Source organism: Euprymna scolopes, chromosome 6 (genome assembly GCF_053919585.1).
Source record: "Euprymna scolopes isolate OS-2025 chromosome 6, ASM5391958v1, whole genome shotgun sequence".
Classification (NCBI taxonomy): domain Eukaryota; kingdom Metazoa; phylum Mollusca; class Cephalopoda; order Sepiida; family Sepiolidae; genus Euprymna; species Euprymna scolopes.
This window is the reverse complement of record NC_136487.1, coordinates 11,796,191-11,812,312: the sequence shown is the minus strand read 5'-3', so window position 1 is coordinate 11,812,312 and position 16,122 is coordinate 11,796,191. Positions and strand designations below refer to the sequence as shown.

At 32.6% G+C, this 16,122-nt stretch overlaps 1 protein-coding gene across 2 annotated transcripts in view; it reads right to left on the bottom strand.

Annotated features, from left to right (window-relative positions):
- The window catches only part of LOC145277511 (SID1 transmembrane family member 1-like), a 171,813-nt gene extending 156,185 nt beyond the window's left edge, over positions 1 to 15,628 (bottom strand). For both annotated transcript variants that reach the window (XM_080128936.1, XM_080128935.1), the window contains exon 1: positions 14,907 to 15,628. In XM_080128936.1, coding sequence (XP_079985062.1) covers positions 14,907 to 15,503 — 597 coding nt within the window. In that variant the 5' untranslated portion in view covers positions 15,504 to 15,628. The remainder of the gene's footprint in view (positions 1 to 14,906) is intronic.
- Between the last annotated feature and the right edge of the window lie 494 nt (positions 15,629 to 16,122).

Sequence of the window (16,122 nt, the reverse complement as noted above, 5' to 3'; positions counted from 1 at the left end):
AGATGCAAGAAAAATATATACGTATAGATAAATATATATGGAAACAATTTTGTGCTTGCTGTAACCTTTTTACGCAAATATTATGATAGTATAAATCATGTAGAATATCTGCATAAATATAATTACATGTAATAGTTAACTAAAGATGATCATCCCATAATAAAACCTAAAAAACTAATAGGGAATTAATTAAAATGAATGTTTAAAATGAATATGCAAATTAGCTAGATCTTTTGCTAGTGAATGCATTTCCACAACCAATATATAACAAAATTGTATTTCTTTTTAAATAAATAGAAGAGAGGTGTTTTAATATGAATATCAGTACACACAAAAGAAACACAAATTTATAAGAGTATAGATAGATATAGATATAGATATATAGATAGAAGAAGATAGATTATCAATAATTGAACCATTAATTTCTTATTATTTTCATAATTTTTTCTTATCTTTCAGAATTTTTCAATGTATATTATGAGAAGAGTTTTGGATTTTGGTAATTTGTTTAAGATAAGAATTAGGAATGGGTGGGATAAGATCTGGGAACTTCTGCTGTCGACCAAGGCAAGTGTCTATCAGGCATGTGCACACAGTATGATGATGTATGGAAGTGAAATCTGGCCAGTGAGGGTTGAAGATATGCGTTGCATGGAGGGAAATGATATGATAATGTGTAACGTAGTTGTTATATTTTCTTCAATGGTGTCATTACATTTTAACACCCAGATTCAACACGTTGGGTCTGAGGCAATCGATAGGAAACAAACAAAAAAATAGTGATGATGATTATGATTGTGACGTGCTCTAATAATTTAAATTAATTTGAAGTTTTCGTTGGAAAAACATCTATCGTTACTAATAACCCAAACTTGCTATTACTACTATTACTATTTAATATTTACGATTTAATATTTACTATTTAATATTTAATAGACTAAATCAGGCTCGTTATTAGTTATAATCTAACCCTAACTTAACCTTAAACTTTAGGTTAACAAGATTTTAATCGCCTTTCTTAAATCTGATGCTCATCAAAAAACCACCAACAATCAAACAAACACCAACATGTGTTACAATAGACAGAGAAATAGCTGGGAATAATGACATGCATCGATTTGCATAGTTATTTTATATACATTACACAGGGTAATATATTGATCTCTGTTGATAATCGATACGTTCTGATTGATAGAGATTTATATCATCTATATCACAAATCGATCGAGTTCGTTATGTCTCAGCAATGTTGATAATGAGACGATTGTTTATGAGCAAAAGCAAAAATTGGCAGTTGTGCATTTTAGGTTTGGAGGACAATTTTTTTTTGTTTTTATTTTCATTTTTGAAGAATTCAACTCTGAACAAGAGGGGACAAAAAATATTTATAAATTTTTATGCTTATTTGGATTTGTAACGAAAATTTAATTTTGGTAAAAAATGTTCGTTTTTTTTTTTTTAAGTCACATATTTTTATAGAATGACCAATTTTATTCATTCCAAAATTTTCTTTTTCTTAGAAATAATTCTTAAAAAAGTTTATTTGAAAAAAAGTCATACATTTTTATTGAATTACCACTTTTATTGATTCCAGAATTTTCTTTTTCTAAGAAATAATTTATAAAAAAAGTTTATTTGAAAAAAAAGCCATACATTTTCATATGATGATCACTGTTGTTCATTTAAGAAAAAAAATGTTTTTAAAATGTCTGTTGTAATTTAGTTCAAAATTCTAATCATTTTATAAAACCTTTATTTTTAATAAAATAAATGATCAGATAATATATACATAGAATATATATAATAAAAAAAATGGTTTACTGAAATTTAGATGTGAAATTTTTTCTGACAACATGAATTAATTTTTTTACATATATTCTACCCTTCCAATTTGCCCTTATATATTGCACCTACTTTTACTTACTATCTACCATTTTATTCTATTCCTTCATTCTCATTTCATATCTAAATGTCATTAAGCCAGTTTTTTTGTTTTTTTTCTGCATTTTTCATAATTCTGGCCCCTTTCATCTTCTGATGAGAAGCATTTAGCTTCCAAATACCATGACCTAAACAGGTTTTGATCAACATTGCTAGGGGAGCCATGATTTAATGTACTGTTTTGTTTTTAAATCCCCGAAACAGTGTTTCATGGTAGACAACCGATGATCCCTGAAATAATATTAGGACTACTGGGAGTTCGAGAAAGCAAGTTGATGACTTAATGACTAAATAGTTTTCCAACAAATGTTAAAAAATATAAAAATTAAATGAGATTTTTATATAGTTTTAAAAGTTAAAAAACTTCCAAGACTATATATATATATATATATATATATATACTAGCGGAGGTACCTGGCGTTGCCCGGGTGTTTGTAGGTGTGTGTGTTGGGGAAAGCAAAGCAGAACAAAAAGGAAACAACCTTGTTTAAATATAAAAAAAAACGATGTTAAACTTTTTAATAAAATAAAACAAAAAAACAACGATTATAAAAACAGAAAAAAAAAATCTTTTCTAGGTGCAAAAGAAAAAAAAGTGGGGGTGGCAGGTAGGCTTGAACCTGGAGCCTTGAGGCCAATAAGCTGATAACATACACCTGCTCTAAAGCGACATAAGCAATATTAAGCAATATAAGATGTTTAATTCGGGTATTAAAAAGTGAATGAGTTCAAATTGAGGTCAAACATCACGCTATTCCTCAGTTAACAATTTCTGCAAGACAGTTTTTAAATGCGTGTTTAATGAAGTCAAATCCGCGCACACTTAATTTTACTGCGGGATAGTTCTTTTGAGTTTTTTTTTTTTTTTACCCAACTTTGTCTGGTTTTGTTTCCCCAACATGTTGGAGTAAACCAGCTCCCTCGTTTATTAGGGGAGTGTCCAAATGAAAGCAATTGTCTGATATAACGGTGAAAACCGGCATTGACCATACGTCTATTTGCTTTCTGGATGCTACCAGCCTGTAGGGCCGAGAACCACGTCTTAGTTTCACATCAGTTTCGCTTTTATATGAAAAAGCCGAATCAACACAACAGGGGCCGAAATAGCAAGAATTGTGTAAAACACAATGTAAATAAATCTAGCCATGACACGCGTTTGCAATTCGTACATATTATGATCTATATAGTATATAAGAAGTTCTAAGCGATAGTAAGCCCCCCCCCCCGAAAAAAAGCCTTTCTTGGACATACAAAATTATCACACGTGTTTTGCCTTTTTAAATAGAAGATATACAACCATTTCGCTTTTTACTCCTTATTTAGAATCATCAACAAATGAAAAAAGAGGAATTAAATATTTACCTGATGTTATTCAAGTTCTTTTGGTTTTTTTTTGTCTTTTTTTTTTTTTTTACAGAGCAGTCACCATTTATCAAGCCCCAGAGGTCACTTAAGAATAAGGGTTAATAAGTGTACAGTGGTCAATGACATAGTAATCGTTAGTAGTGGAAATTTGGTGAATTGGATTACTTAAGGGAACGGCTCATCAAGAACTTGTTTGATTTTTAAACGTAATATTTCAAGGTGTTAATACTTGTTTATATTTTAAAAATGTCTTCGTTAATCTTTTTCTGACAACATAAAATACGTTACATATATTACAGAAAATGTTTTAAATATGGGGAAAATGTTAATTTTATTTTTATTTCGGACTATTAGTCTCATCTTTATTAGTTGTTGTTTTTGGATCTTTTTATTGGTTCACAACATTTCGGCCAACTTCCTCTGGCCTTCGTCAGGTGGTAACCGCGACGGATAGGAACTTTGAATCTCCTAACTGCATTCTCAGCCATCACTGCCATCCGTAGTTGTTGTCGTCTCACCACATTTTTGACCAATTACCTCTGGCAATTTTTGACCAATTACCTTCGGGGCCCGTGGCGCAGTTGATAGAGACGTTGAATCTCTACGGTTCCAGATGAACATTGTCTGAAGATAGCGGTTTCAATCCCACCCAAAGCGTGCCAGAGGTAATTGGTCAAAAATGTGGTGAGACGACAACAACTACGGATGGCAGTGATGGCTGAGAATGCAGTTAGGAGATTCGAAGTTCCTATCCGTCGCGGTTACCACCTGACGAAGGCCAGAGGAAGTTGGCCGAAACATTGTGAACCAATAAAAAGATCCAAAAACAACAACTAATAAAGATGAGACTAATAGTCCGAAATAAAAATAAAATTAACATATAATGCTCATCTCAAAAAATGAATTCCAATTAAGGAATAATATATATATGGGGAAAATGTCTTCAGTTAAATTTGAACATTTCAACAGCAGACAAAAAACATTCTTAATAAATTGACGACGAACTAAGTAAAAAAAAAGAGATGAAAACGATATAATACCGTGTAATTTTTACGGCTCCTGCAAGTTTCATATAATGTGCTTGATAATGTTTCGATATGGAAATACATGTAGGATAGAAAAATTTACTACAATAATTATTCTTACATATAGACAACCGGATTGTCACCTTGCGACGTCCAAATAAAATGTGTGTAAAAATTTTTTGTGAATATGCATTGACACAAAACATCCAGTAGAAATAATAAAGTAAAATGATTGCATTTTCCATCCAATCAAAATCGTTCATTCCAAAAAAATGGACTCATACTTTGAGAGTCACACTCAATTCATTTGAAGCTCATAAAAAGAACTACAGAAATCTAAAATCAATCAGTGGGGATTTTTTCACATCAATTACGCTCTGCGACTCAATCCATTTATACCCACTCATTCAGGAATCTTGTTTATTAATCTTTTTCACCCCCTCCCACCTTATTCATCTACCCAGAATTTTAAAATGTAAAGATTGACTTTGATCACATGACCATATTTTGCTCTCTTTTTCTTGAATAAATTCAGTCTACATTTTGATTCTCCATTTGCTACAATCTCCTTCAAGACTTAACGCCTGAAGCAACCAAAGGAGGTCGATATTTAATCCATAGTTTTACATTTCATCCTTATATCATTTCTGTTACACACACACACACACACACACACACACACACACACACACACACACACACACACACACACACCGCTTCACTCATAAATTCAACAAGATTCAACAAAACTCCCACCACATTTTTCATACACATAGTTTTCTTCTTTGCACTCACTCTAAATATTATTTTACTTGTGAATTTTAGAGCTGATGACCACAGACTATTAAATCTGGAGAGTACAAGAAGATATGTGCAGAACAGGAGACTTTGTTGGTTTGGCTACACCGAAAGAATGGATGAGAGTTCTTAGATTAATAGACGTAGAACAATTTAGGATACATGGTCAGTTGACAGTGAAATCAAGAAAAACATGGAAGGAAATAGCAAGGGTGAATTTGAGAGAAACGGAGATAAAAACCTGGCCAGAGATAAGAGTAATTCCATGTCAAATCATCCAAACCAAGTCACTTATACTTCTTATATTTTCTTCAAACTTTCTTCAGTTGTTGATATCATAAAAAACTAAAGAATCCTAACAATTTGAGCTTGTAACGCCAAGCGGTTTTCAAAATATTGTATTTTTTAAGGCTGCAAAATCGAGACATTAGATAATTACATTTTTTGTGCCTAAAACGAATTCAAAACCATCTAGAACGTTAATGATTCACACAAGTTTTTGCATAAGAAATCCAAAAATCACGCTTAAAATTTTCCCCCAAATTACCGTTTTTGAGTTATTGTTAATGTTTGCCTAAATTACCTGAAAACGTATGCGACATGATTGGAAAATGAGAATTTTATTTTTCTGTGTTTTCTACAGTTTGAACTTTCATCCAAAAATTAAATGTTTTCTTTTTTCATTAACTCACAATTTAACTTGAAAAACAGGCATTTTCTCACATCAAAAGACATCGTGACCGTAAGTCTCACTGATTCCACTGAAGAATAAGTAAACCCAAACCCAAATTTATCACAAAATTCATTTTTCATTTTGCTATAATTAATTTAATTCATAGACAGAAAATTAGAAGTTATTTATAAGCAACATCGTGGTATATTTTCAAAACATCAAACTGTTGTTGATGATTGAAGTTTTGCAAACGCAGAAAACATTTTATCATAATCTTCATCACAGATTCTACAAGTTCTTCTAACGTTTTGAGTGAGTGCCTGTATCATTCAAATACGATAATGTTTGAATATATGGCAGTGGCAGGTTTAGTTATTTAGAACTGCTTTAAAGCTTCACCGCTCACTCATTTTTCAACCAAATTTCAAACAATTATTACCGTTTAAAGATCATCTTCTCAGCTATATTGTGAAAAAAAAAATGTTCAATTTTCGTTCAGTAAAACAAAAGTTATGATGAATTTAGTGGTGTTCAAAATTTCCATAGCAACCACATCGCTTCAGTGACTAGTGTTGCTACTAATTCACTGCTGTCGCAAAAAGAGAAGTAACAAGTGAAACAGAAAGAATGAAAGGGAGATAATTGGGGGGGATTTTATTGAAGCAGACGAGTGTCGACATTTTTATTACATATGTGTATGGTATGTTTATGGAGGCCAAAAAATAAGATTTAAATTAAACAAAGAACAAGTGAATTTATTCGAAGCCTGGAAAAATCATGGATTACAATAGAAAAATGTGAGCATGAAAAGTAATATGGTTAAGCTTAAACATGGAAAAGTAAAGGACTAGTTATTAAAACTGGAAAAGAAAAGGGCAAGATATACTAATAAAAGTATAATAAATTTATAACATAAAATATTGCAGCATTAAATTTTTTTTTGATTCAATTTAACATTTTATAATCAATTCTTAATGCTGCAATATTTAAGTTATAAATTTATATTATATTTTTTACTAGAATATCTTGTCCTTTTCTTTTCTAGTTTTAACAACTAGTCCTTTACTTTTCCATGTTTAAGCTTAACCAGATTACTTTACATGCTCACATTTTTCTATTGTAATAACACATATGTTTTTATAAAGTCATATCAGCTCTCACCACTTTCTGACCAGTTGAATGTTTTCTGTTGTTCATCGTGGTGCATGAATTGAACAGCTACATCACCTTACTCCTCATCAACTTTGTTCAGCAACACGACCCACCACAACAAATAGAACATGCAGCAGATGTAAAATGATGGTGCTATGTTGCTAATATAAACTCAAGTTGGATATTTATAATCATGGATGAACACAAATAGGTTATTCTCACTGCACAATCAAATTTGAGATACTGACTTTAGAATTTTTTTTTTTTTTTTTTACATTTTCACCCAAAACAAGACATATTGCCACTTTGTTGTAGGGGGCTACTATCAGGGACATAGGCATCAGGAGTACTGTGTAGGGAGTTGGGCAGCAAGATGTCGGTTCACATTGCACTTGAACTTCTGCATGTCAGTACAGTTGAAAATGAAATTATAACAGTTTCATGTAGTGTTTTACCTTCTTTGAACCACTCCTCTATCTTCTTCCTAACCTTACCATGTCTTCTTTGTCAATGCCAAAGAAAATAATTGATTTCATTTCTGCTGGGCATACTTCCAACACCGCATTATAGTCCAGAATTTAGTTGTTGAATGGTCCCTGCAAAGTTCGTTTTGCAGCATAACATTTCACTGCATCGCAAATTCCATAATACAGTGATGTAATACGAAAACAGATATAAAAATAAATCTTGAATACAGGACCTGAGGCAGAGCATCAAATATGAACCGATATCTGAAGAAAAACCAATGAAGTTCTATCAAAGATAAAGTACATGCTTGTTAAATGGCCACTGAAAAAGTGGTATTTACGGGCTCGTTAGCATTCCCCAGTAGGGGTGCCTCAAGTAATTTGCAATAAATGACTTTCACCCAAAAGAGAATGTAATGCCTGGGAGGATGGCTTCTTAGGACTGAACCTAACCATGTTTCGATCCTATAAGGATCTGATGCTTTTTATGTCAGCTCCTAGGTTATCAGAATGATATCAACGCAAACGTTGGCTGGCTTGAAGAGTTGTCGAAGAAGCAATATGTAGTAGCTTTCCACTGCAGCAAGATGTGACAAAAGGTGATTTAATGTGAGAGAAACGCCTCTCCCACCCCTGAGGGAACGCTGATAGGTTATATATATTAACGGGCATATCAACATGAGAGGTGGTCCAGATGATCAGCAATACACCTTCTCCCAGAATAGAAGGTAACACCTGGGATAATGACCTCATAGGAGAGAACCAAACCTTACCTCATTCCAACAAAGAAGTGCCTGATATTTTCAATCAGTCTCTCCCTTGTTTGCCAGAATGATATAAAGGCGAACCTATACTGGTATGAATGTTGCCCAAAACGTCCGTGATTATTTGCTTCCCACTGTAGCAAGATGTGCTACAAGGGCATTTAACATGGGGAAAATCAGCACCCCCAAAATAGGAACTTTGGCATATACAAAAATAACTAAAAACAAATGCATTAGCATTCTCTAGTAGGAATGCCTCAGGCAATCGACAATAATCCCCCCACCCCCAGTCTTCCAAAGGAGAATGTATTCCTGGGAGGATAGTAGTTTATCAGTCAATGTTGTGTAGAGTGAGAGGCTCTCAAAAAGGAAGGAAATAAAAATGAAATATACTATAAAACCTGTTTGTTATTGATGAATAACACAATAATGGTAATCATGTAGTTTTCCGACTCATATAATTTTATCAGTTGATTTTAACCCCAACACGTTCAGCATGTCATAATCTTTATTTTATAAATACAAGTTTTAGTTTCTGCATACCGTCTTTCCAATAAAATGACATGGGTCAGAAAACTATGTGATTACTCAAAATAAGTTTAGTGCTTGTCTTCCCTCCACCATAAAAATAAAAACAAGAATAAAGAAAACTCTGTATGATCTACATACCCTATATGGAAAGAGAATATCGTGTACCAAAAATCATGTAATTTGATCAAGTATTTTTATTTTTAAGTAAGAAAATCAAATTTTAATAACTGAATGTCAAATGTTGAAAAAAAGCACAAAAAATAAAGATTACCCTCTATCAATTTAAATAATATAATCAAAACAATTTTTTTTAGGTCGATTTCAAATTTGCAATTTTTATTGTATCAAGAGTCATATATTCTATTATATGAATTTTTTTATAAAAAAATAATCTTCGTTTAAACTTCATATCATGGAATATTGGAATTTAATTGCATTTAAAGTTTTTTCAAATTAATTATTTTTTAGAATTCTGTTTTTTGTTGTAATTCAAATAATTATATTATCGAGAAAAAAATTATCAAGAAAAAGTGTTTTTTGTTTTTTTAACATAATAATATTGATTTTATGTCCACTTTTATTTATAACTTGAAGGTAAATGAAATAAATAACAGGATTTTTATATACATATATATATATATATATATATATATATATATATATATATATATATATATATATATACTACCATTTCAGCCCTGCGTTGCCCGGGTGTTTTGATGTGTATGTTGAGCAAAAAAAAACACAAAAAAGTGGTAGTAGGAAGGCAGGCTCGAACCCGTACTGCGAAGGAGGAAAAGAACGGGAGAAAAACCTGACGTCTATGCTGTTACAACCACCGTCAAACTGGAAGTGACATTTTTTAAAATTAAGGCTAGACAATCGAAACAAGAGGATGACTTTCAAAAGTATCGGTGAAAAAAGCGACCCCCCTCCCCTCGCTGTAGAAAAGTTCCCAGTTGAAGGTGAAGATATTAATGTTTTTAGCCAATTTTTTGATATTTGTCATCTGAAAGGTTGGACTTTAAAACGATACTGATCTTGGTAAAATCCGTCGCCTCTGTCAAAAGTTTTAGGCACATATGCAAACATACATACATACATACATACACTTATATATTGGAAACTAAAAATTTTCAACCCAAACCGATTAAAAAGCTTGCCCTATCTCTGAATACCCTTTATGTCAAATTTCAAATGTTTAGACCAGAAATTGTCTGAGTAATTTGGTAGAGACCGCAGAGGTCAATTTTTTTTAAAACTTTGACCCCTATTATGACCCCTTAACATTTATTGTTTTGGGCTCAAATCAAGTTTAAGTTAGATCCATGTCCAAAGAACCTATATCTAAAATTTCAAGTGGTTAGAACCAAAATTGTCGGAGGAGTTTGGTAGAGTTCTCTAAGGTCAAATCGTTGAACTTTGACACCTAAACAGCCAAATTTCTGGCCCAAAACCGATCACAAAGATTTTCCCAAATCTCAGTACCCTGTATATTAAACTTCGAGTCTGTAGACTTAAAATTGAGAGAGTTATTGCGTAGGGAAATGTACACACACAGACACACAGATACACAGACACATTCACTTTTATAGATATACTAGCATGGGTGCCCGGCGTTGCCCGGGTGTTTGGAGGTGTATGCTGAGCAAAAAAAAACAAAAAAAACGGTCAATTTTTTTAACTTTGACCCCTATTATTACCCCTTAAAATTTATTGTTTTGGGCTCAAATCAAGTTATTAAGTTAGATCCATGTCCAAGGAACCTATATCTAAAATTTCAAGTGTTTAGACCCAAAATTGTCGGAGGAGTTTGGTAGAGTTCTCAAAGGTAAAATCGTTGAACTTTGACACCTAAACAGCCAAATTTCTGGCCGAAAACCGATCACAAAGATTTTCCCAAATCTCAGTACACTGTATATCAAATTTCGAGTTTGTAGACTAAAAATTGAGAGAGTTATTGTGTAGGGAAATGTAGACACACAGACACATTCACTTTTATATATATATATATATATATATATATATATATATATATATATATATATACAGGGTCATCAATATTTAGTATTACAGTCTATTTCAAACTATAATTTTAATCATTTTTCTCGGTATTCCTCTATTTTTGACACTTATTCATGAATCTTTATACTTTCAGATACCATAATATAACCATGAGTAGTATTTTAGACAAGCAGACTGCAATTGTTGAGCTGTTTAAAGCAGGAAGCTCCAGAAAGGATATCTGTAAGAGCCTGAAAGTGAACAAAATGCTGGTGGGGAGGACTTTACAACGTTTTGAGGAGACTGGAGACATTCAGAATAGGCCAGGGCAAGGTTGCCCTCGAACAGCTAGAACCCCTAAACATGTTAAATCCATCAGAGAAGAGATCTGGAGGAATCCTAAGAGATCCATCCAGAATCTGGCTAAGGAGTCGAGAGTGTCATATGGGACCATGTCAACTGTACCCCGAAAGGACCTGAAGATGTCTCCATTGAAGCATATCAAGAAACAACATTTTTCTGCTCAAGTTGTTGATAAACGACTCCAAAGATCCCAGATTCTTCTTTCCCGCATTCAGGATGGCATGCTACCAAATCTCGTTTTCAGTAATGAGAAGAAATTTAACACCCCAAACGATCAGGTTTGGTCGAAGGATGGGGACGAAGGATCCCGAGTGGTGACAAGGAAACAATGTGCTGCCTCAGTGCAGCTGTGACAGAGTCCAGTAAAAGTCCCCTCTTTTTTGTTGACCAGCAAAACTATCAAGCTGACATCCTCGTTGGTGCATTGTTGCCCTGGGCACAGAAGCACTTAAAAAAAACGTCCCTGGTCTTTTCAGCACGACTCCGCACCATCACATGGGGCCAAAAAGACTCAGGAGTGGCTTTCCAAGAATATCCCGCACTTCATTCCCAAAGAGGAATGGCCCCCATCTTCCCCCGATCTGAATCCCCTTGATTTTGGGATCTGGTCATACCTTGAGAGCAAGGTCTCGGCCACTCACCATCAAAGTTTGGAAGCTCTGAAGGTCAAACTGCAGAAGGAGTGGGCCAAAGTCCCCCAGAAAGTAATTTGTGACATATGTAGGGCATTTCCTAAATGTCTTCAACTAGTTATTGACGCAGATGGTGGACATATCGAATAATATTTTGTGTATTAACATTCTATTGCTTTTTCTACAATAATACATTTGCAAAATTTCTAAATTTTGTTTAATTTCCTAAATGTAACCACTTTAAGTTGTAACGATAAATACTGACTACCCTGTATATATATATAACTATTTTTTAATTATTTGATCTTTGCAGCTTTAAAAAATGTTGAAATTTTTATTGACCTACATTTATTTTGTTTAGTTTTCGTAACATGAAATATAGGTGGAGTAGAACGCCTAAAAATTTCCTCTAATATATTTAATAAAACCTAGTTTTAATATGTAAGTTTATTTAGTAATGAATAAATATCGAAAATTTCATCAACATCACTACATAGAAACGTTTTAAAGCGTCGATAATGTAAACACGATTTTTGTATCGCATTTTCATTATTTTTGTATGCTGTAAAAAAGTTTTTTTTAATAAATATTAGCAGTTTATTTGAAGCTTCTTCTTTTAAATGGTAAAAAAGTTAGGATGATAATAATAAATTACATTTACAGTTACATCGCGTTACATATAAGTTGGGGGGGGGGTAAAACTGTGGCGTGCGTTGCAGGTACCTATTGAATAAGCACCAATTTTTCTTTATAAAAATAAAACTTGATCAATACGTGATTTTTGGTGTACGATATTTTCTTTCCGTCACGGATACGTACATCATACAGATTTTCTTTTTTTTTTATTATTGAATTTTATTTTTTATTGGGGAGTATTATGGACAAATGCCTAAGATTACATGAACAATGTTCATATAAATTGGGTTTGTGCTTTTGTGAAAAGGTGTGTGTGTGTGTGTGTGTGCATATGGAGTCTTGTGGGGTGTGTGAAGGAATGTCGGGTGTCACATATATTTTCTATTTTAGTAATCTGGCGAAACTGCAATAAAAATGAAACTAAATAACTTGGAATTATCAGGTTTTTTTTTTAGTTTTAAACTTTCCGGTTTTTTATTCGTTAAATTTTCTTCAAACTATTTTTTTATTTTTTTTTTTTGCTTAAAAAGAAAACAATTTTTTTTATTTTTAGAAAGAATATTAAACAGTGTATTTTAGAATTTTATTTATGATCTAACTGTGACACTGAGTCAGTCCGGGGACACGTTTGTTTTCAAGTCTGTCAGTGTCACACTGACAGACTTGAAAACAAACGTGTCCTCCTTCGTTGATTTTTTATTTATTTATTTTTTTTTTTTTTAAACAATACGAAACAAAAATTTTTTTGATCAAGTAGTTTTATTTTTTGGTAATAGTGCACTTATTGATCCGTGCTGAAATAATAACGTTATTATTTAAAAAGCCATTCTTAACATGGGGAGGGTGTTTTGTACCTATTCTATACTTTAACCTTACAATTGAATAAAAACATATAAAACTTGAATTATGCTTGGAAATACGATTTAAAAAATAGTGTGGATCAGTAAGTGCACTAGCACCTATTTTTTAACTAAGGAAATCAAATTTTATGAGTAAACAAAAAGGGACTGTCTCGAGTCGGCATCTTGAAGAAAGGGGGAGATAAGTCTACAATTCAAACTTATGAGACCAGCCTGGATGCTAAGGATTTCACATTATTTGCTTTAAAAATGATTTTCTTTATTTACCTGGTTTTTAGGAATATGACATTATCGTTCCGTTACATCATAAAAATTTTCTGCATTTTGAAAAATTATTTTATATTTACGTTGAATAAGAACCTTTCTTTTCTTTTTTTTTAAATTATTTTCATTAAAATAGAAAAAAAAAATGAAGGGAACTCACCTGTGCGACGTGCAAAGAAAAACGTGGAAGGCAAATTACAATTTTAGGTACTTGTGCAGTTTACGGAACTGTTTTTTTTTTTTAGATAAGATTTTAAAGTTGTTTTTTTTTTACGGTACGTGAAAGTACAGAATAGTTATATATATTTAAAAAAAAAAAAAAAAAAAAAAAGAAGAAGCCTCTCCTCCTTAATAAAGCCTCTCCTTACTTAATAATAACGTTATTTATTTCAGCACGGTCCGTAATATTCTGCATAAGTACCTAATTTTACATGTTGGGACAAGTAAATACGATGCCTTCGTAGATCGGCACATATGACTGAAAATCAAAACAAACAATAATAGTTAAATTTGTAGATTATCACACTCAGCTAAATCTTTTTTTGGAGAGGTGTAAGAAGACTTACATCATTCAAAAAAAAAAAAAAAAATAAGATTCTATTTTTTTAGGCGATTATGTGTAAACACCCTGAAAAACTTGTCGGAAAAAAAAAGGTCAATTTTATTCCGAAAGCCGTTCTTAACATGGGAGGTTGGGGGTGGGGGATATTTCGAAAGGCATTTCCTTATTTTCAACCTCCTCGTAATCAACTTCTTAAAGGTAAGTCTTCGAGTGGTTTCCCAGGTACTTAACACTCACATAAATTCAATATAAAATGGCCCCTCATTTTCGGGTTATTCTAACTTTTTAGAGCAGTTAACTAAATTATTTTACTACTAACCCTAAAACCGAGTCGTAAAGTCGTAAACTGTATTTCAAAAACGTACCCCCCCCCAATAAAAACGTATATAATTTATCTCTCTTAGTAAAAAATAGTTAATTGCCCTAAAATGCTAGAATGGTCTGAAAATGAAGGATTATTTTCCGTTAAATTTATATGCCAAACTGATCCCCCGTTCTAAATTCTAAATTAATAAAATAAAATATTTTTTCGTTTTTGTTTTTACTTTCCGCGAAGTTTATTCAGGGTGTTAACACGTAATCGCTTACAAAAGAAAAAAAAATGTTTAGAATTTAGCGACAAATAAATGAATAAATGGTCAATTATTTTAAAATGCCCGAAAATGTGAGATCATTTTACGTTGAAAATATGTGTGAAACTGATCCCCCATTCTAAATTCTAATTTATTAAATGATTTTTTTTTTCGGCGTGTTTTTCAAGGTGTTAACATGTAATCGCTTAAAAAAGAGAAATCTCATTTTATTTAGAGGGGGCGGGGATACTCAAGGTTTTAATTTACAATAATATCTCCAAAATGAAATGCGCTCACCTCATTTCTTGACTCTTCATATTGGTAGACATACACAAGTTGATGCGATTTATTAACAGTTCCGTGATATTCTTGGCTAAAATTAGCATCGATTTGTATTACAAAGGGGACAACATCAACAGCCGGATTTCTCCCTATTCTTTTTTCTTGTGGTTGTCCATTTGTTGAACGCGGCCCAACAAATGGACGAAGTTGCGTTGATGGCCCCAACCATGAGGGCCTGTATTTGCCCCCACGATTTTTCTCCCCCGAAACAGAAGAGATGTCACGTGGATTCCGAGATGATAATAACAACTTATGACCACTTTGGGCAGAATCAAGTGACGGATCCTTCGCCGGATCGGAGAAAGATCCTTTTGGTTGTTTATCTAATCCAGCGGTGCCGGTGCTGGTAATGTCTACGGGTCCTCCATGGCGATGAGGGACTACCACTGGCGATCGGGGCCGTTCCCGATGATTTAAAATGAAACGTCCGTCGTTGTTATTGTTATTATTATTTCCGTCTCGGATAGAACACTGACCGCTTGAAATCCAGAAACAACAGAGGACAGCCAACTGAATCCAAATACGCCTATTCAAGCGTAGAAAAAATAGCATTTCCTCCAAAAATCAGAGTGGATTTAAGACGGCATCAGGAAGGGCAGACGACAAGATGCAATACAAAAAAACACTCTAAAACACCCGGAAGGAAAACATACGCAGTTATCGTTCTTTGGAAAAATAGAGTTATCGTTCTTGAATATAAAAAGTTAATAATTTCTTCTATATATATAATATATAGAATTTTCCGTGAAAGTTCAGAGTTCAATTCAGATCGATTTTTTAAATATACCGTTTTAAGCAAAAATAATATGACGTACTTAATTGCCATGTCAAAAATAGTAATGTATCCAAAAATTACGGAAAATGAATATGTAGAAAGTTAGTTATAGTTAAAAGTAATTTTTACAGAAAATTGGGTAAAATTGGATTTTTCTTTCCGAAATGAATATTTTAGATTACTTGTTCCTAGCTGCAATATTAATTACATTTTTGTTTATAGCGATAGAGTTTTTTTTTTTTTTTTTTTTTTACTAAAATCACAATAATAGTTGTTCTACTCGACGAATTTTCGTAATTTTTGGATATATTACTATTTTAGACATGACAATTTGTGCCACTGTGGTTTTTGCTTCCAACGAGATATTTAAAAAAAAAAAAAAGATTTGTCGACTAT